The sequence below is a fragment of the Acomys minous genome (genome assembly GCF_964271855.1).
Source record: "Acomys minous genome assembly, chromosome: 4".
Lineage (NCBI taxonomy): Eukaryota > Metazoa > Chordata > Mammalia > Rodentia > Muridae > Acomys > Acomys minous.
In genome coordinates, this window is record NC_140486.1 from 70,983,224 (window position 1) to 71,004,762 (window position 21,539).

General features: G+C 45.6%; 1 protein-coding gene across 2 annotated transcripts in view; it reads left to right on the forward strand.

Annotated features, from left to right (window-relative positions):
- Positions 1 to 882: 882 nt before the first annotated feature.
- The window catches only part of ANKRD29 (ankyrin repeat domain 29), a 49,518-nt gene continuing 28,861 nt past the window's right edge, over positions 883 to 21,539 (forward strand). For both annotated transcript variants that reach the window (XM_084780739.1, XM_084780738.1), the window contains exons 1-3: positions 883 to 1,054; positions 13,330 to 13,440; positions 18,425 to 18,523. In XM_084780739.1, the coding sequence (XP_084636865.1) occupies positions 1,034 to 1,054; positions 13,330 to 13,440; positions 18,425 to 18,523 (231 nt within the window). In that variant the 5' untranslated portion in view covers positions 883 to 1,033. The remainder of the gene's footprint in view (positions 1,055 to 13,329; positions 13,441 to 18,424; positions 18,524 to 21,539) is intronic.

Consider the following 21,539-nt stretch of genomic DNA (forward strand, 5'->3'; position numbering starts at 1 on the left):
AATTAAATGGGTTTCTCCAGTCCTCCAGTTATCCTCCAGATAAAACATCTGCCTTTTACCTTTACATTAGAATTTTTTTTTTACTTTTATACATTAAAAAGAATATATTTTAATTTTAAAAATTGACATTTCAATACTAATTACCCCAAGCCTACCCCAATAGGAAATACTCTATATGACGAGTAGACAAGTGTGCAGCACAGGTACAGGAAAAGGATGTTATTAAAATAAAATAAAATAAAATAAAAATGACTCATCTACTCCAGAAAAGAATGTCACTACTCATGCAATCAAAGCTTTTTTTTTCAAGAACTTTTCAACCAACTTTGTGTGTGTGTGAAAGTTATGTGTGTGGTGCACGTGGGGCATCTGTGTGGAGGGCATCTGCGTGGAGACACCGTGAGAACAGAGAATGAGTGTGGAGGATGCCACTGGTGAAATGTGGAGAACTTTGCGTATGGAAGCACTTTGTGTGAAGTATGATGTGACTGTGAAGAACTCTCTGGAACTTATGTGAAGTGTGACGATCGCGTGAAGGGCATCCTGTGTGTGAGTGTGGACACTGGGCATGGAAGCTCTATGTGTGGTGTAGGATACAGTGTGGAAGGTGTCTGGGTGTTTTACGAACATTTTGTGTGTGTGTGTGTGTGTGTGTGTGTGTGTGTGTGTGTGTGTGTGTGTGTGTGTGTGTGGTGTAGGATGTCAGTGCGGAGCGCATTCTGGGTGCAGTGTGAAGAACTGTGTGTGTGGATGTGTGGAGTGTAGAGAACTCTATGTGGGAGCTGAGCGTGGAGAGCTCAGGAGTTCGGTGTGGCGTGTCAGCGCAGGACAGGGGTGGGGCGGCGTGGGGGTGGGTGGCGCAGTGCGCGCACCAGCCTGGCCCGGGCCGCCCCTGTGCGCGCGCGTGGGGCGCCGCCCTGTCAGTCAGCGGCCTCGGGAGCGCGCGCGGGGCCGCCCCTCTGCGGCAGGCGGCGGCGGCGGGTGCCCAGCACCGGGAGCGGGAGACACGGGCTGTGGCGCGGAGGGTGCGGACATGTGCAGGATGTCCTTCAAGGTGAGCAGTGCAGCGGGGGACGGGAGGACTTGGGCGGTTCCCCAGTGGGGACGTGAGTTATCCGCTTCCCTTCAGCTTCCGTACTTTCAGCCGGGATCCGAGGAGCACCGCGGGGCGGCGGGGACTGTAGCCATGGTAACAGGACGGGGCTAGGAGGAAGCAAGTGGAGGTCAGGGCCTCCTCCCCGCAGCATCCCCAGCCAGGCCCTCCGGGTCCTCCGTCACCCGCCTCCACCTCAGGGCACTCTATCTGCAAGGCGGAAGTGCTTTTGATAAGCCGCCTTCTGCGTCCTAAGGACTCTTGTCTTTTAAAACAGAGTTCATTCATTAAAGTCCTTCTAGCTAATCCCCACTCTTGAGGATGAAAGTGGGATTCATTGATTTGCCCCAGTTGGAAGGTTTTAATAAAAACGATAGTCAAATGGATTGAATATTTTAAAGGTTCCTTGGTGAACCAGTCTTCAGGGAGGCCTTTGGGATGATGTTCTAATACCCCCCTCCTCCCTCCTCCTCCTCCTCCCTCTTCCTCCCTCCTCCTCCTCCCTTCTTCTTCTTCTTCTTCTTCTTCTTCTTCTTCTTCTTCTTCTTCTTCTTCTCTGTCAATAAAGACATAGAGAAGTTAAATAATACCCCTACCACTTGCAGCTCTAAAGTTAATGATGTTGAGCTTGAAATCTGAGAGCATCCAACTCCAGAGCAGAGGAATAGCAGGATGAGATGTGCATGTTAGAAAGATATTGGGTACTGCTGGAAGAAGCAGGGTAGGGGAACCATAACATCAGCAGGACCTTATGGTTACTTAGTGGGTTTGGAGATGCAGATGTAGCTGGGAGGGGTTGGGGTGTGTGTGCTATAGGATCAAAATACACTGTATGAAGTTCTTGAAGAGTTAATGAAAATATAGTTTAAAATTTTTTTAAGTGAAAAGAAATGGATTTGGTCCAGAGTGTAGGCATGGAGAATGGAAGGAATTAGACAAAATGACTTAAGATTTGTTTCAAGAGGCAGAATTTAGTAACTAATACTAATCATGAGTAGGGAAGGCAAGAGAAATGTAGGTGACATGTTTGGTTTGGAATACCAAAGGTACTGATGAGACAGATACCCAGAGTGGGAATTTAGCCAATGGAGATGAACTTCTGCAGTGGGCAGAATTCTGTGCTAGCTGAACTCAAGGGTGTTGCTCTGTGAAGAAGATCAACGTTTAAATTAGGGACCAGGATGCAGCTCCATGGGTAAGCACTGGAGCAAGGGCTTGTTCAGGCTATAACTTCAGTGCTCAGGGTAGGAGGGCAAAGGCAGGTAGAGTCTCACTGAGAGACCCTGTCTCAAATAATAAAGTGGGCGAGCAATAGACAAAGACATTGAAATTGACCTTTGACCTCTGAAGGACGCACACACCAGGCACACCTGTGTGAACACACATCTTGTGTTTCCTGGGGATCAAACTCAGGTCATCTGACTTGTGAGCAGATATGTACCACACATACACACAAGTAATAATAATAATATACATATATATTATATATAATATTTATTATTATTATTATTATTATTATTATTATTATTATTATTATTATTAATTTAGAATGGACAGAATAAGAGAATCCCAATGAGAAGGCTGAGAAAGAATAACCAGAGATGGATGGGAAAAAATTCCAGAAGCATATGCCATCACTCAAGCCAAGGATCTCTAGCCTTTCAGTAAAAAAATGAGAGGACCTTAGTGTTAAATACCATAGGGAAATTGAGCTAAGAATGAAAAGGACCACTGGATTTCATAACAAAGAAGCCACTGGGCTCTTTGCAAAGGACTAATTCAGGAGCCAGGTTGCAATAGCATGCAAAGAGACTAGGTGGAACCCACAGGTATAGGCAACTCTTTCAGCCATGGCTGTATCTGGGAGCCAGAGTTGACAAAGGTTTATTTGCTTTATGATGATACGAACTTGAGCATCCTTAAATGATAACCGGCAAATAGGTGAGATACAGAGATGGTCATTAGTGCTTAAGGAGATGTCCAGCATCAGTTGCCACTGGGGACATGCTAACTAAAACCACATGGCACTACTACTTCCCCACCACACCCCCAACTAGGATGGCTAATCAGCAAGACAACGGCAAAACTGTTTGGTGAAGATGTGCAAAAATTGGAGCCTTTGGTGTGGCCCTTTTTATTTTATTTCTCCATTTTTTTGTATGTGTGTGCATATACCTGTATGTTTGTTCATTGTAGAGTGGGGAGGGGGCACGTGAATGGGTGTGAGTACACATATGTGCTGGTATGCATGGAAACCTGAGTTCAGTGTCAAAATTCATACTTGAGGGCTGGAGAGATGGCCCACTGCTTAAGAGCACTGCCTGCTCTTCAAAAGGACCTGGGTTCTATTCTCAGCACCCACATGGCAGCTCACAACTGTCTGTAATACCAGTTCCAAAGGATCTGACATCTTCACATCAGTGCACATAAAATAAAATTAAATAAATTGGGTTTTTAAAAAAATCATACATGATTGTGTTTCCACCATATTCAATGAGGCAGAGTCCCGCAGGCAAATGCAGAGGCCTCCAATACAGCTAGTCTTGCTACCCAGCTTGCTCTGGAGCTCCCTCCCCTCTCTGAGGCTGTAATGTGAGTGGGCAGTCATTCCTGACATATGCAAGGCAAGCACTTTAACCTCTGAGCCATTCCCCAGCACAGGGGCAGTTTCTAAAAAGTCTAGTCTGCCTTCAAAGCCCTTTAAAGCATAGAATTACCACGAGACCCAGTGATTGCACTCCTAGATATGTACCTGTTGGAAATGGAGACATGTACACATAAAAATAGGTGTAGCCATTCACAGCAATGATGTTTAGAATAGCCAAAAAGTAAAAGCACTGCAGATGTCCATCAGCAGGCAATACAGTCTGTAGTGTAAATAGCAGACTGGGAGGCTTAAACAGCAGATTAATTTTCTTAAGTTCCAGAAACTAGGAAGTCTGTGATCTGGGTACTGGCTGAGCTGTTTAGTGAGGTTCTCTTCCTAGCTTGCAGCTTGTTACTCGCTATCTGATTTGCAGGATGGAAGATGCAATTCTGGTGTCTCTTTTTATTTTTTAAATTTTATTGATTTGTGTGTGTGTGTGTGTGTGTGTGTGTGTGTGTGTGTGTGTGTGTGTGTTGTGTAGGGGCAGGGCACATGCGTGCCCATGGTGTTCTTGTAGAGGTCAGAGGACACCTTGCAGTTGGCTCTCTCTCCTTCCACCTTGTGGGTCCTAGGGATCAAGTTCAGATCAACAGACTTAGCAGGCACCTGCTGAGCCAGCTAGCCTGCCTTCTTCCTTTTCTTAAAGGGTCAAAATAAATCCTCCCTTAAGTTGTTTCTGTCACTTATTTTGTTACACTGACACCAAATATAAGTATGTAATACAGTTGTTTAATCAAAAGAAATGAACATGGTACAATGTAGGAAACTTGGACACAGAGTAAGTGGGAGGAGCCAGATATAACGTATGCTTCCACTTAAATGAAATGTCAAGAGTAGGTGAATGCATAGAGACAGAAAGTAGTTAATGGTTGTAAGGGGGGATATTAACATGGAAATGGGTATCAAGTTTCTTGTGGAGAGCGATGAAATGTTCCAGAATGAATAGTGGTGATGGTTGCATTTTTGAGAGGATTATATAGTATGTGAGTTGTGTTTCAATCAGAATGTGTTTTGAAGTGACAATGGGGAGTGTCTTGAGTGCTTGGACGTAGAAGGGACAATTGCAGCCCAGGCCCCTTCACAGGAGACAGAGGTGACACAGCCTGAGCAGGGGCTCCTAGCAGCAGTTCTCAGCGTGTGTGTCATGACCCCTTTCACAAGGTCCTGTCTCCAAAAATATTTACATTATGATTTATACCAGTAGCAAAGTTATGAAGTGGCAATGAAAGGGCTTTGAGGTTGGGGGTCACCACAGCATGAGGGACTGGATGAAAGGATCCCGGCATTAGGAAGGCAGAGGAATGACCTGGAAAAGTGGCCGCAACCTTTTCCATGAGGATTAAAGGGAAGAGAGAGAACGTGAACCTCAGCTGAAAAGAAGCTGAACGCTACTTGCTGTTTCCTAGAATAAGTTCCAGAGTTAGGGTAAGTGAAAAGGAAGCTCCTGGGCCCAGTTGGTAAAGTGCTTGTCCTACAGACATGAGGATCTGAGTGCTATTCCAGCCAGGCATGTGACACATGCCTGCCATCCTAGCACTGAGGAGGTGAGACAGGCAGATCCCTGTACTTGGAGAGTTCCAGGCCAATGAAAGGCTCTGTCTCAAAAAAAGGATGGACAGCACACAAGAAATGACAGCCAGGACTGTCCTCTGACCTCCACATGCATTTGCACAGACACACACACACACACACACACACACACACACACACACACACCACATACACACCACACACGCACACCACACACACATACACACATACACACACCACACACACATACTACACACACACACCACACATACACCCCACACACACCACATATACACAGACACACACCACACATACATACACACACCACACCAACATACCACACACACACACACCACACACACATACACACACCACACACACAGACATGCCACATACACACCACACACAAACATACCACACACACACACACACCACACACATATTACACACACACCACACATACACACTCCACACACACCACATGTACACAGACACACACCACACCACAAACACATACACATACACACCACACCAACATACCACACACACACATACACACACCACACACACAAACACACACCATACACACACACCACACACACACATACCACACACACATACTACACACACCCCACACACATACCCCACACATACCACATGTACACAGATACACACCACACATACATACACACACCACACCACACCACAAACACATACACACTACACCAACATACCACACAGACACACCACACACACACACACACCACACACATAAACACACTACAGACACACACACAACACCACAAACACATACCCACCACACACACCACACATGCATACACACATACCACAGCACACTACAAACACATACACACCACAGAAACACACACCACACATGCGCACACACACAAATCACACCACACCACAAACACATACACCACACACACACCACACATGCACACACACACATACCACACCACACACACAAACACACACATACTACACACACACCACACACACATACTACACACACACCACATGTACACAGATACACACCACACCACAAACACATCCACACCACATCCACACAGAAGCTGTCTGGTAGGTTAGGTGGCGGCTCCTAGGTGACGTCGGGTAGAGGGTTATGAATTGAGATGGAGGTACTTTGCATTCTTCTCCATGCTGAGTGAGACCATTACAGAAAACCATGTTGTATCTATGTATTATATAGTTTATAATTAATGAAAAAAGAGCAAAACGAGGAGGGGTGTGTGGGAGGGTTTGGAGGAAGGAAGGAGAAGGGGTAAATTATGTAATTATAATCTCAAAAAAATTTTTTGTTGGTTTTTCAAGACAGGGTTTCCCTGTGTGGCCCTGGCTGTCCTGGAATTCACAGAGATCTGCCTGCCTCTGCGTCCTGTAGGAACTAACGGCATGAGCTACCCACGTGAGGCCCAAGAATTCCATTTTAATATCATTATTTTTTTAAAAAAAAGGTAAGCTGGGAATGGGGGTGCACGCCTTTAACCGGAGCACACGGGAGGCAGAGGCAGGCACATGTCTGTGAGTTCCAGGCCAGCCTGGTCTACAGAGTGAGTCTAGGACAGCCAAAGATACACAGAGAGACTCTGTCTCGAAAAACCAAAAAATAAAAAAATAAAAAATAAAAAAAGGAGAGCTTGAGCCTTGAAGGAACAAAGAACGTGCGTCTGGTCTAGAAGCCAGACGGGTACATTTTGTGTTGGAGTGGGAGAAGAACAGACGGAGAGGGGAGAACCCTGTGCTGGGCGAAGAAGAAACTCATTCCCCGAGGAGCAATGTGGAGAACTTTGCAGGAGCGGCCCAGGGTTTCAGGCCAGCCAAGGCTAACTTCAGCTATGCTCCTCACCTGCCTCCCATCAGAGCAAATGTAGTAAAACATGCTCAGTGGCCCACAACTGTAGACAATTTATTGTAAAATTTTAGGGGATTTTTCTGACATTCGGGCTCTAAGCTATTTTAGTAATTGACCTTCAAACTCTGCCTTTTTTACAGCTGGCCTCTGTACACAGTAACTGTGGCAAAAGCGGCCAGGCCCACACACTGCTTTCATATGGAATCGGTATTATTATTTTACCAAATTCAGCACATAATAAACCTGACAACATGCTGTGTTCTTTAATGATTGAACATTTGTTAACTTTAACTTAGGAGCCAAGAGTAACTTTTTTATTTTCGGCCCAAGTCTCTGGGCCTTCAAGCCCTGTGTAGTGTGGGATGCACCCTGGGGGAGGGCAAGGCACCATATACCATAGTTTGTGTCCTTTGTGTTGTGTTGGAATAGTTGCATGCGGTCCCCAAGCTCTCTGTTACAGTGCCATCAGGTGGTCAGCAGTCACTTCTTTTCACATCCAGGGCCTTGCACAGCCCTACAAGTGTTCACTTCCCTTAGGTACCAATTTGTGTAGAAATCTATCTTTCCTTATTGCAATTCCTAATTTGTCCTGGCCAAGGAAACACAGGCTAGAGTCATTTGGGATAAGGGACCCTCACATGAGAAAACAACCCCACCAGACTGGCTTATCATCAAGCCTATGGGGCATTTTCTTAATTGATGATTGAGGTGGGGGGGCGCCCAGTTCATGATGGGTGTGGCATACCTAGGCAAGTGGTCCTGGGTGGTATAAGAGAGCAGGCAAAGCAAGCCAGTAAGCAGCACCCCTTCATGGCCTCTGCTGCAGTTTCTGCCCTGACTGCTCTCAACAAGGAGCTGTCCACTGGAAGTATAAGGTTAAATAAAGTTTCCTTCCCAAGTTGCTTTTGGTCATGATGTTTTACCACATGAGGAGAAAAATAACTAAGACACAGTGGAAGACTGGGGGGGGGGGGTTGTTTTTTGGTTGTTGTTGTTGTTGTTGTTGGTAGTGGTGGTGGTGGTGGGTTGTGTGTGTGTGTGTGTGTGTGTGTGTGTGTGTGTGTGTGTGTGTGTGTGTGTGTATAATAAGGTCTGTGGATTCTGATACATTGGCTTTTTGGTCTTATAACTTCTATTCCAACAACTCAAGTCTTGGTCTTCAGAGCTGAGGTTGCCAAGAGCCTTACTCACTTTGGGATGGGGGAAGTTTATGATCAGAGAAAATACCACTGCCAGCTAAACAGAAATTTCTGGAACCTCCTTGAGCAAATCTTAGCCAGGAAGATGAAGTATCTCAGTGCTGAGTTTTATGATCATAGCTGAAGCCAGCTGTGACCGAGCTACATAGCCACACGCTTCATCCAAGTCCCCAAAACATAAATTACCTCATAATAAACCTCAGTTCACTTATCTTAGAGTACTTGGATAAGCCACAGTAAAGTAAGTAATCAAAAATAAATGTTTTAACCTATCATATAATTTATCCATTTAAAGTATCATCTCTTTGGTTCTCTTTAATTTTCTTATAAAGATATATGATGTATGTATGGTTGTATGACTGGGAAATCCAGGAGGAAAAGGAGAAAGGAGGGGGGGAGGGAGGAGGGAAGGGGAGAGACAGAGAGGCGTGCTGTCTCCTTTAAAGGCCTCAGGACTTTCCAGCCTTCTCCACACCTTTTATGGTTCTGTGCATAATAAACACAGAGAGGATTTGGGAGTCATCCAGGGGTTGTCATGTCTGTTGACTCCCCAACGAAAGGAAAGTTGGGGGAACTTTCTGTGTTGGCAGCATAAGAGACATGAAGGGAGGGTAGAAAGGTCACTGGAGGTCACTGCAGCCTCAGTCCTTGATGTCTACTGAAGAAGAGTTTGTGGGCAGCAGAACAGTGTGGGGCTTCCCAAAAGGGGCAGCCCGAAGCAGCAGCCTGCCTGCCACTGGTCCCCGACTTGCCATTTCTTTCTTACCTTGTCTGAAATGGCATGTCCCCGCCTCACCGAGCTGTGCAGATGGCGTACCATGTGACGCCGAGTGTGTACTTCATAAGCTCACAATGTCTGGCCCGCACTCAGTCTGCGGCTGCGGTGCCGGAGGAGCACACAGCCATTTCTTTGCTAGACACTTCTATTGGGTTGCCCCCAAAGGCAGTGGAACTTGGCATGTTCAAAGTTGAGCTCATTACTTCTTCCTAAAACCCGTCACTTCTGTTTCATAGGTGGCAGCAACAGTCCCACAGTCGCTTGAACCAGAAGCCTGGCAGTCAGTACCCTCTCCGTGTCCCTCCTGCCCTGCGTATAACAGCCACTACACTCTTTAGATGTCTTCAGTCTCCCACTCCTGTTCCCACAGAGGCTGTGGCTCCAGCACTGCCTCCCATCGCCTGCCTTCCATACACACCAGTGTCACTCTGGCGCCTCATCTTAGTCTCCTCCGTGGTGTAGTCACTGGAACTTTCCCTGAATGCAAAACTGATACTACTCACCTTCAAACAGCCCCCCTTAGGATAAAGTCTAAGCTCATGTATCTGCTCTACCTCTCACCCCATAACCTCCCTCCTTTTTTTCTCCCTCACGGCCTCCACCCTGCTCTTCGGGGAGTGATGCTGGGGCGGGGAATTGGAAAGCAGTGATCATTATCTGGTCCCTAGTCTCACCATAGGCAGCCACACCCCTCCTCTGATACCTATAAAGACTCAGGCCTGTTCACACAGTTTACCTCCCTATGAGGCTATACAGCCTTTGTAAGCAGAGATCAAAGTCACGCTGTATCTCTGTTCCTAACTGCTCTCCAGGCGCCCGACACGATAGTGACCACGTAAACATATTGTTGGAAAAATACATCATGCTCTGGCTATGCATTTGTCGAGAGGACTTCTTGAGCATGTGTGTGTGTGTGTGTGTGTGTTGTCTCATTTGCTTCTCCAGCACAGGACAGAGGTGCTGTGTTTTATGTCCAACCCCATTTTACTGGGGTCAGGAGAATGTAACTCACTTCAGATACAGAGCTGGAAAAGGCTTCAGAACACGGCTCTTCCCTATCCCCGGTCAACTGTTCTGTCCAACCTTTCTATGACTCTCAGAAAACCAAGACCTGGAGGGACCTTTTTTACTAAATTCACTGTCCAGTGTCTTGGAAATTAGTCTGTGCAGCCCAACCAGAGAGGAACTTCCAAAACCATCTTAAAGTGAGAAAAGGCCCTGGCTCCAAAGGCCCTGCTGACAGGAGACATTTGCTGTTTGCAGGTAGTTTTTCTAGGTATTCGAGGTTCAGGTGTTTGAAGTAACAGAGTCACTAAGTAAAATCTTCTTCTTCTTCTTCTTCTTCTTCTTCTTCTTCTTCTTCTTCTTCTTCTTCCTCTTCCTCTTCTTCATCTCCCTCTTCCTCTTCCTCCTCTTCCTCCTCCTCTTCTTCTTCTCCTTTTCCTTCTCTTTCTTTCCTTCCCTCCCTCCCTCTCCCTTCCCCCTCACTTCCTTCCTTCCCTCCTCCTCCCTTCCCCCTCACGTGTGAGTGTGTGTGTGTGTGTGTGTGTGTGTGTGTGTGTGTGTGTGTGTGTGTACATGGAAAGCCTGTAGAGATATTCCCTGGTGACATTAAAGCATTCATTCAGTTCACTTGCCCCCAGGCTTCACCCAGGCCTTGTGCAATCTGTATTAAAAGGGCATCAGCTCATGATCTGTTATTCATACCAAACCTCCCTTCATGGCTTCACTGGAGTTATAGTAACTGTAACAAGTTAGGCGCAGCCTGGGACAGATGTAGGAGGCTCTGGTGTGAGCATCTTGGCACAGGTTAGCTTGAAAACTCAGGCAATTCATATCTATGCTTTCCGGGCAGGCAAATGGTTAGCCTGGAATTTGAAGTGTTTCCCACCCTCCAGGAAACTATTCAAAGCATGTCTGTGATGTGTCTGTCACTCTCCACCTTGCCTCTCGCGTTCAGGTTTGCGCGCCAACACAAGCTTCTCTATGATGAAAGACTTCTGAACTGAAATCCTTGTACCAGCCGATGCTGTCATCATCTGCTAGCACACACACACACACACACACACACACACACACACACACACACACACACACTCACTCACTGTGCATGGCTTTCTTGAGTAGCCGGGGGTAATGGTACTATCATTTTAGCTCAGGGAAGCACTGTATTTAATCAAATTTGGTGTTCCTGCCTTTACTCAAGACCCATCCTCCCAAGAAGTAACCACAGGAACTTACCAGTCCTTTAATACTCTGTTTTTTTATACACACATATTTATGATAGCTTCTAAACTACCTAAACTAGACACAGTAAAGATGAATGATGAAAATTAATAAGGTAGAGCAATTATATTGAAATACTATAATAAAACTCCCACATTGCTACATTGCTCTTTGGGGCCTGTGACCAAGTAAAGTAGAGCTGCCTGGGCACATGCACCATCAGAATCACCCTCACTGAGGTGGCCAAGTGAACAGAGGGTGGGTGGCGCATACACTGTGAATCCACTGTACAAAGGAATGCATCCTGGGCAGGAAAGAGAATGCAGGGTTTTGTCACGGTACTCCAAACAGTGTTCACTTGAACTCTTATGAATTGCTCATTTCTGGAACTTTTCCCTGAATATTTTCATGCCAAAGTTTACTGTAAGTAACTACACCCACAGAAAATCAAGCCATAGTTAGGAAATACTAATAAATGATTGGTGCCCTTCACCTAACAATAGATGTTTTGAGAAATGGTCTTAGATGATTCCAAAAGGTGAACACTAGAGAATGTGTGCGTACAGTCTAAGCTAGCTGGTGCCATTGGTCAGGATAATGCTAGGCAGACACAGCTTGTCATTGACCTAATGTCACTTGGCATGTGGCTGTACTTAAAAGGCATTTCAAAATAGGCTTCTACCAAGAGATGCTTTTACACATTCCCCAAATCATTTTATTCAATAGTGCGAATACCATAAACTGCCCTGAGAGCAGCAACATTCTGTAATAATAGTTCTATCACTTGGAATTTAACGTTTTCCTCTTACTCTAACTTCATAAAGGAGATGCGCACTGTTAGCATTCGTGATGTGTTGGTGTTGCGGGCCTTTGCTGCATATGTTTGCCCCACACTGGACACTGAGGACAGACCAAAGAAACAGTTCCATCCAAGTCTGGCTTAGTGAACCAGTGGATAGTGGGGTTACTTATGAGAACATTAGTAACCAGCCTCCACTAGCATAGGTGACCCCAGAAAGTTGCCTCCCTGGAGCTCCTGGCACAATTGGCAGAGGCTCGGCTGATAAGAGAGCTTCTTTTCCTCAGCGTTTATTACAGCTTACAACCTGGTGGGAGGAGCCATGTGAACCTTGTAGGTTTTAGGAGCTTCCTGGGCCCTTTAAGTTTTGTTTACTTCTTGAGTCTTCTGAGTCTCCTACCAAGAGGAAGCGTTTCAGTTCAGAAAACAAACAATAGTAACTGTTTTGTTTTTTGTCGTTACTGTTTTGTTTTATGCAGTTTGCTTACCTCAGTTTTAGCTCACTTTTTCTTTTTTGAAAACTTCAAGACAGATATTTTGACTCCCATGAACCAAGGTACTTTTGCATGACAGCCTGAAACTCAGACACAAAATAGTGTCCCCTGCCCAAAGTCCCTAGTTCTCTCCTGGAACTTCTGGAAAGTTCCAGATGAAGGAAGAAAGTATTAGGTGGAGGGAAAAGTGAGTTGCCACCCCGATAGCTGGAATTGGCTAGAAAATGTTGGGGACACAGAAAAGGCACCACTAGACTCCTTTTGGGGGTCAGAATAGAAAGACATTTTGCTCCACTTACAAGCAAGGAGTTACTTGGCATGTTTCAGAGAGGAAACGGCATCTGGGCAGAACCGTGTCCTTCTAGAATGGGGAAACCCATTCCAAATGAAAAGGAAACTGTTAACAAAGACCCAACAGAGGCAGGAAGACAAGGCTTTGTGGGAAGTGAGGCGTTGGCTGCAGCATGTCAGAGCGATCCTGTGCAGACAGCCTTGAGCTCAGAGGTTTAATAGCAAGCAAACACTTCTCACAGCCTGGAACTCTAGAACCTTGCAAATGACTGTCTCTAGTCTAGAAATTCATCCTTTGGAAGAGGTCATCTGTGCGCGCAGAAGCAGCCATGACCACTGACTTCTGCTTTAAGACCCTGTTTGTTTCCACTCTTGCAGAAGGAAACTCCGCTTGCCAACGCTGCGTTCTGGGCAGCCAGGAGGGGAAACCTGGCCCTGCTGAAGCTACTGTTAAACAGCGGTCGTGTGGATGTGGACTGCAGAGACAGTGTACGGAGGGACGTGGTATCTGCATGCCCAGAGCACGCCTTGCACCCTGCAGGCATGGGTTCCCTGGGAGTGCCCTTCCTGCACACGCACGTGTGCCTGTTGTCATGGCTGCTTGCCTTATCCTTTTCCCAGAATCCTAAAGTGGAATGGCAGACCTAGGGACATACTGAGGAAGTAAGGAGTCAAATGGTTGCACACAAGAACAGAAGGCCTCTGGCATGGTGACTGCAAGGCTTCCATTAGGAAGCAGATTGGCAAGTTCCAAGAGTAAAGGGCTCTTTAGTTCACAACTGTCAACAAGAAAGGCGGGGATAACTTAGAGCTCGTGCGGGCTGCCATGATTGTAGGAGTTGTGATTTTCACACATGAATGCAGAAACTGAGAAATTAGCACCTCTGTCAGCTTCCTGTCCTTTTGTTTTTGGAAGAGGGGAAGTGGCGAGCTAGAGAGTGAAATGAAAGCAGGTGCTACTGCCACTGTCAGACCCTACCTGGGGCTCACATCCTCTCCTCAGCTGGAAGCCATCAACTCTCTGGGGTTAGCAAGACTTTTTCCACATCCCTAGGGACAAGGAGGGCCTCAAATAAGGAGATGGGTTTGTGGCTTGAAATAAAATGTTTTCAGAAAAGACTGTTTTCCTTGAGACAGGGTGTGCCATTTTTCAGCTTTGACACACAAATCTGTGTGTAAAACCCACTAGCAGCCCAAGGAGGAAATGGCAGGACTGGCTCTAGTTTGCTCACTGAGTCACCAGGAACATCCAAATCCATCCCGTTCCTTAAGAAATGCCCCAGAATTCTACCTCCCTCAGACTTTCATTTTAATTTGGATAATAAAGCATCTGCTAGAAGCAGATGCCGCAGGAGCGCTCAGAGGCCAGTAGCCTCCCCATGCTGCCCTTCAGCCTTGCATAGGAGCCATCAGTTTACCTTCAAGCCTGGCCAGCCACAGAGCCCCAGAACTACACTGGCAGACCTCTTCTTTATGAATAGTCTCTTTATTAAATTCTCCTCCAATTATCCAATTTGAATACAGCATCTGCTCTTTGTCAGAACCCAGACTTACAGGGGATGCCAGGCATCTGTGAACGGCCATCGTGGTCTTGCTTGTGTTTCCGTGGACCAGTCCGTGCCCCACACTGACCAACACCATGGGGCAGGGATCATTTGCCACCTGTGACCTTCGTCTCTGACCATGTTAGTGACTGATTTCCCCCCTTTCCCCCCCCCCAAGTTATCCCTGTTCAGACACTCCTGTGACATCCTTTGAGTTTTAGCTTTTGAAGGTCATCCTGTTGTAAGTCACGGACCTGCCCTTTTTGGTACCCTCAGTTATCTGAGCTACCGTCCCTTCTTAGAGGGCTTACACTGTGTCTCTATCTGGCCAGCAGATGTTTTGGATAAAGTTCTTGTCCCCATGAATACATATTTGACTAATAAAAGGGTATGTTTATAAATCACCCCTCTGGTGAGATGGCTCAGGAGGTAAGATGCTTGCCACACAAGCCGATGAACTGATTGGGATTCCAGGAACTCATATAAAGGCAGAGAGAGGGAGAACTGACTGCATAAGTCATCTGACCTCCGCAGGTGTGCTGTAGTATGTAGTATGTAGTATGTAGTATGCAGACACCCCCCCCCTGCAACCCATGAGCACCATCTACATAGAGTAAAAATGAATAAAATAAATGTAGTATTTCCTTAATCAGGAAGTTCCTGGAGAAACTATTTCTTAGCACAAGGGGCATCTCTAAAGGATGGCTGCTTCGGACATCTTGCTGCTTTGAAAGGGCAGCTAGTGGTTCAGGAGGACAAGGGAGATGTGGAGACAATGCAGGCCTTTGTTCATCTTGGAATGTCCTGGCTGGGCACCTGCCTCTTCCGTGTGGCACCTGGGCATGGAATCTGGGTTCTAGGATTGTTACCTATGGTGATGACTGATATGTGGGCGGCCACTACCCTAGCTTATGGGACTAAGGTACAGGATCACCTAGGAAACCTAAGGGAACTTTAGCATGAAAAAAAAAAAAGCCCCAGAGGGCTTTCTGGAAATTGTTCTCAACCAAAGAATCCATTTCCAAACTTTTCCAACAGATTGTAAGGAACAAATACTGCACGTGTAGACCACACGCTCTATACTCAAAGCTTTGATTTGCTAACATTGTTGACTGGAATTCCTAGACCTTCTGAGGTGGAATCTCAGTGCATAGCCCAGGCTGTTACATCCACGGACTGGCCTCCATCTTTCGCTTTGCTGGAATTACAGCCTTGTACTTCAGAGCTTGGGGAATCCTAAGTTAATGCCATGCTTTGCTTTTGGTTGGGGGGAGAGGCTTTGCTTATCTCTCTAACCTATTTAATCATATTGCTGTGACTCACAAGTTGCGTAATTTATGAATGTATGCTTTTCAGTGTCTTTTCTTTTGGACTTCACTACCTTTATATACGTTTATTTATGCTTTGTTCAAAACTAATTTGTTTTGAAATATACTTTCATCAATAAAATGAAATACTATTAATATTTCAGGAATCAAAAGTCAGTCAAGGTAATGGGTTTGAAATATAAGGGAAGTGCTGTATATTGTGCTGTGATACTTTTACTGCTCTTTCTCTAGTGAATCAATCTTTGTTTTAATCATAGCATAGAATGAAAACATTATCCATAAGAGTATTTATAGTATTTATTTTATTCATCTTTTTTAAAAAATTAGCCTAAAGGGTTCCCCCCCCTTTTAAAGTTTTTGTTTCTTTTTTCTTTCTTTCTTTCTTTTTTAGACAGGGTTTCTCTGTGTAGCCCTGGTTGTCCTGGACTCACTGTATAGACCAGGCTGGCCTTGTACTCACAGCAACCCACCTGCCTCTGCCTCCCTGAGTGCTGGGGTTAAAGATGTGCACCACCATCTCTGACTATTAATTTTTATTTTTAAGGCTATTTTTTTAAAAATTGCACACATGCACACACACGTGCACACACACGTGCACACACACGTCTATGCACATTTATGTTATATGAGTGCAAGTGCCCTTTGAGGCCAGAGTGGGGGGTGGGGTCAGGAACCCTGAAGCTGGGATTACACGTGGTTGTAAGCTGTGCAGCGTGAGTGCTGGAAACATGGGTCTTCTGCAATAGCAGTTTGCTTCCTTAGGCACTGAGCCATTTCTCCTGCCTCTTTTTCTCTTTTAAATGTCCAAATTAAGTACTTCGTACTTTCTTCAGCTCATGGCTGGCTTTTATTTTGGAAGCTGCATGACCTATGAGATATATATATATATATATCTTACATCTCAGTAAAAGGATGTATTTAGAGCTTATTTAAACAAATTGGCTTTAAGCCAAGAGTCCACTTGCAGTGCTATAATAAAAAACTTTGGATTGGATGGTTTATAAACAACAGAAATTTATTGTTCACAGTCATGTAGGCTAGGAATCAAGATCGAGGTGCCCGCAGATTTGGTGTCTGCTAAGAGGCCTCTCAGAACAGAGTAGAACTCACCTCAACTTATTTCGTATGAGCACTGGTGCCACTTGGAAGGCAAGTCATCATGTCTTAATCACCTCCTAAAAGGGCCTGTCTCTTAGCACCACCACAATGGGAAACAGATTCCAGCTTGAATTTGGAAGGGGCACATTCAGACCACAGCACCAAGGATTCTCCCATTTCCTGTCTAAGCAAAAGCCGTCCACGTCCAGGAAGAAAGTGGTAGTAATATTGCCACTCTACAGAGGAAAGCAGTTCAACTGCGCGAATAAACAGAGAAACCAGAATTAACTGACACCACACATCAAATAGACCTGACATACATACAGAACGTTCCACCCAAACACCAAGAATACACCTTCTCTTCAGCAGCTCAGGAAAGCTTTTCTGTAACAGCCACATTCGGAGACACAAGACAAATTCAGAAAAAAATGAAATAATACTATCTGACCTCACCGTGTAATAAAAGTTGAGGTCAATAGCAGAAGAATCTCTAGCAACTACAGGGACTCATGGAAATCAAACAACACATTACTGAACAATGAAAGAGTCAAAGAAGGATTCAAGAAAGGTTTTTACAAATACCTTGATTCTTTTGAGAAGTCCATGTCCATAGTTGAGAGGCATCTGTCCTTTTGGGGAGACTCCCTCTCTTTCCCGAACACCCATGCTTAAATCTGAGTTAAAACTTTTCCTAAATAAGCTCCAACTCTTCCTCAATAGATAGCTAAATAAAGCCATAAAAGGTTTTTGAGACACAGACTCATTATGTAGCCCATGATGGCTTTGAATTCATGATCCCCTTTCCGGGGCCTCCCTACCTGGCTTTAAAAGGAAAGAAAACAATGTGAAAAGCTTTTACATTCAAATGGTGTCTTCTGGGCAATACATGGTCACTGCACTCAGGGACACCTTGCACGTGTGGTCACCTGCGTGGACCGGCACAAGATCAACAGAACCAGTCAACACTGCAGCAGGCAGCTGTCACTGGATTCAGTGAGGACACAGGAGAGGCCGTGAAGGGATGAAGGGACACAGGGTTCTGAAGAGAGAGCGAGGGAGGGAAAGTCTGGGAGTGAAAACGACCAACTTACGTTGGAAATGTATATGACAAGGACAAAACAAAACAACCAACGACAAGACTGTTCCAAAGCCAGAAGACCAGCTGGTAACTTTCAACTCACTTTTGAATTAGTAGCAGCAGTTTGGATGAGGGACCGTTTTGTGAGACTCATTAAATGAGAACACTGTACGTTGCTGGCTAACAGGCAATAGCAGTGTTTCGCTTGGGCTGCTTCTGAGGGTCAGGGGTGTAAGTGAATTTGTAGCCTTCAAATTCCAGCCTCGACAATGTTATCGGTTTGCTTGTTCCCACTCAGTCCGCAGTATAGTCACTACCAATCGTCACATGTGCATCTTCTGGGTGAAGCTAACATCTCTGTGGCTCCTCGGGGCTCCCTCTCTCCCCCGAGGGCATAACTGTTCATCTCTTTCTCTTCCATGCAGCACGGCACCACACTACTCATGGTTGCCTCCTATGCAGGCCATATAGACTGTGTGAGGGAGCTGGTTCTGCAGGGGGCAGACATCAACCTCCAGCGAGAGGTAAGGAAGGTTGTGCACGTGAATAAAAATTACCGGGTTGAGAGATCTGCAGTCTCTATGGTAATGAACTGCTTAAGAGGGCAAATGCTGTCACTACCTTGCTCGCAAAGCTCATTGCAGAGTGTATTTGTGCCTGAAATAAGATCTAGGAATGTAGCATCTTCAGCCGTGGTCATCTGTTTGTACTATTATAACAAAATAACTGGTGCTGGGTATTTTATTTAAAAATAGAGTTTTGTTTAATTCAGTTTTAGGGACTGAAACTCTAAGATCGGGGAACTGTATCCATTTGGCACTCTTAACTTTTTAACAACTCGCGCATGTGAGCCCTAACACACTCTAAGAGATCAGCATTAGTCCTTTCTGTATCTGGACCCACCAGCAGCCTTAGTCTGTCACCTACATCTTAAAGGACCGTCTACCCCACTGTCCTCACACTGGACACTCAGCTGCTAGCACTGGGTCATTGGAAGACACATTCAAGCCATATATGGCCCCCAGGTACCACCCCTTAAAGCATTCCTTAGGCAGGCAGACATTTTTGTCTCAGGCATGAATGAGTACTTCTTCCTCTCTTGAAGAAGATGCCTTGGAATTTACAGGAATTTCCCAAATGTCACTTTTTTGTTTTTGTTTTTGTTTTTTTGGTCATTGTTTTTGGTTTGTTGTTGTTGTTGTTTTTGTTTGTTTGTTTGTTTTTGGTATGCAACCTATTCATCGTGCAGCTTGGTCCCCATGAAGCCACATTTACAAAGCTCTTTTCTGCCTGGCCATGTATTAAGTAAGTTCTCCAAGAGAGTCGCATGGGGAGCATTGAAGGAAAACATGAGCATATATAATCACAGGTAGAACCCTAGGGGTGTGGTCTCAGCAGAGGCTCCGATCCTGGTCCAGTCTAGAGTAGGCAGCAAGACGGCCAGGGCATTTTAACATACTCTGGGGAGCCTGGTCTGAGGATGCCCCATAGGTTCCCAAGCTGACATAGCATCTATTTAAACAAAGGTTTATGGAGACGTGCGCCCTGCTCACTCTAAGTGTAAGTCTGGCCTCTCCGTTCCCACAGACCCAGGAATGAGACGGGCATCCTAGGACAGCTCCTAGCCACAGTGGATGCTTGATTTTGCTTCATCTGGCCTGGTCCCACAACCTGCCTTACCTCTAATTGTCCATCTGCCTCTAAGCTTGTCTGTAGACCATGAAAGAACAGGCCCACAGCCTGATCGAGGCTGGTATACTGAGAGAAGCAGAGTAGAGAAGGTCGTAAATTCAATCCACCATCTCAAATACAGATTCTTTGCGGGGGGGGGGGGGGGGGTGGTAGGGGGGTCTTCACAACATCAGGCCATTGCTCCAGACCACTTTTCACATCAGCAGCTCAAGTAAAATTTACCTCTGGGATAAAGATGTTTAAGCCCATTTAGAAATATATTTTCAAATTACCCTCATCTTTTCCTTTCTCCACTTTATAGTCTTTGTTTAATTATAACTTATAAACAAAAAACAGATTTTTCTCTAATAAAACAATGTAGTCCAGATCTGCTTATTCAAAAATTTGATCCCAAAGGGTAGGTACACTGTGTACAAAAACCTCTGGCAAACAACTGCAAAGAACAGAGGAAAGAGAAACAGTGGGTTTCTAGCTAGTGTGTGGCTTTGTGGTTTTATATTTATTCATACACTGGGTCCCAGGGGCTCAACTCAAACAGCAGATGGAAACATTTGAACCCCAAGAACAATAGCCCTTGAGGACTTCAGCCAAGTACACTCAGTCCAGAGGTAAACTATGTCTCAAGTAGTGATGCTATGTAAGTTTCCAGTAGTCCGTCAAGTTTCCTGAGCCCATGCCAGGCCCTGGCAATACAAATCCTAAGGCTGCAAAGCAGCAACTGCATCAGGAATCTTTGGCATGCATTTTTGCAGCAGACTTACACCATGTCCCACTGCTAATCCACTCGCAGCATCAGAATGTTTCCATAGAACTTTCCTAACGTTGTTTTCCTAGATATGCAGAGCTTGCTAGAGTGACCAGCCAGAGGGCAGTCACTGTAGAGACCCAGCAATGGTGGCTGATTGAGACCACCAGGAAGCCGGCCTGAAGCCCTGGGCTTTAGGAAGAAAGAATGTACACTGAAGACTTTATTCACCTTTCAGACTGAAGTCTAAATCCTATTAGCTAAAGATTCCTGTATCCATACACAGGACTGGTTTATATGTAAAAATTAGCCCAAACTACTCACATCATCATATGTAGTTGATGTATCAAAACTTAATGAAAAATAAATATTTTCTGTTAATAAAGAAAACACCAGAAAGAATTCTGGGTACTCTCTAGACTTTATTTCAGAAGCAAGTCCTTTTATTCTGCCCAAGTTTCTTCATCAAAACCTCTTTACAGATATTCTAGAACTTAGCAGCCTTCACTGTCACAGAGCAGTGGCTAGGCACTGCAGGTTGGCACCTGTGAGGACCACAGGAAACCACATGTGGTGTGCGGAAAGGCTCTCAGAATGGTCAGGTCGTCTCACAGCTGGAGGGAGAGGGTTAAATCTGCAAAGGTGTTAGATCTTCTGCCTCCATAGTGGGCCTCGCTGCTCCCCCATCCCGTGTGCTTCTGCCCCCTTAAGAATGAGTGTTAGAGTGGTCAGTACAGTCCACGGGACTTGCTGTCCTCCCTTAGTCCCTCGTGCCTGAGTCAGAATCTAGTACCCATATGCTCCCGGTGAGCTGTGGAGAGGGGGGTTGCTCACGGTGCCTGAAGAAGGGTGCTGGTTTCGCCGGAAGTTCAGACCATGAAAATGATGGGTGGCAGCGGCAGCTTCTTCTTCTTCTTCTTCTTCTTCTTCTTCTTCTTCTTCTCCTCCTCCTCCTCCTCCTCCTCCTCATTCTCCTCCTCCTCCTCGTCCTCCTCCTTCTCCTCCTCTTCCTCTTCCTCCTCCTCTTCCTTCTCCTCCTCCTCTTCCTCCTCCTCCTTCTTCTCCTTCTCCTCTTCCCCTTCCTCCTCCTCCTTTTCAATTCC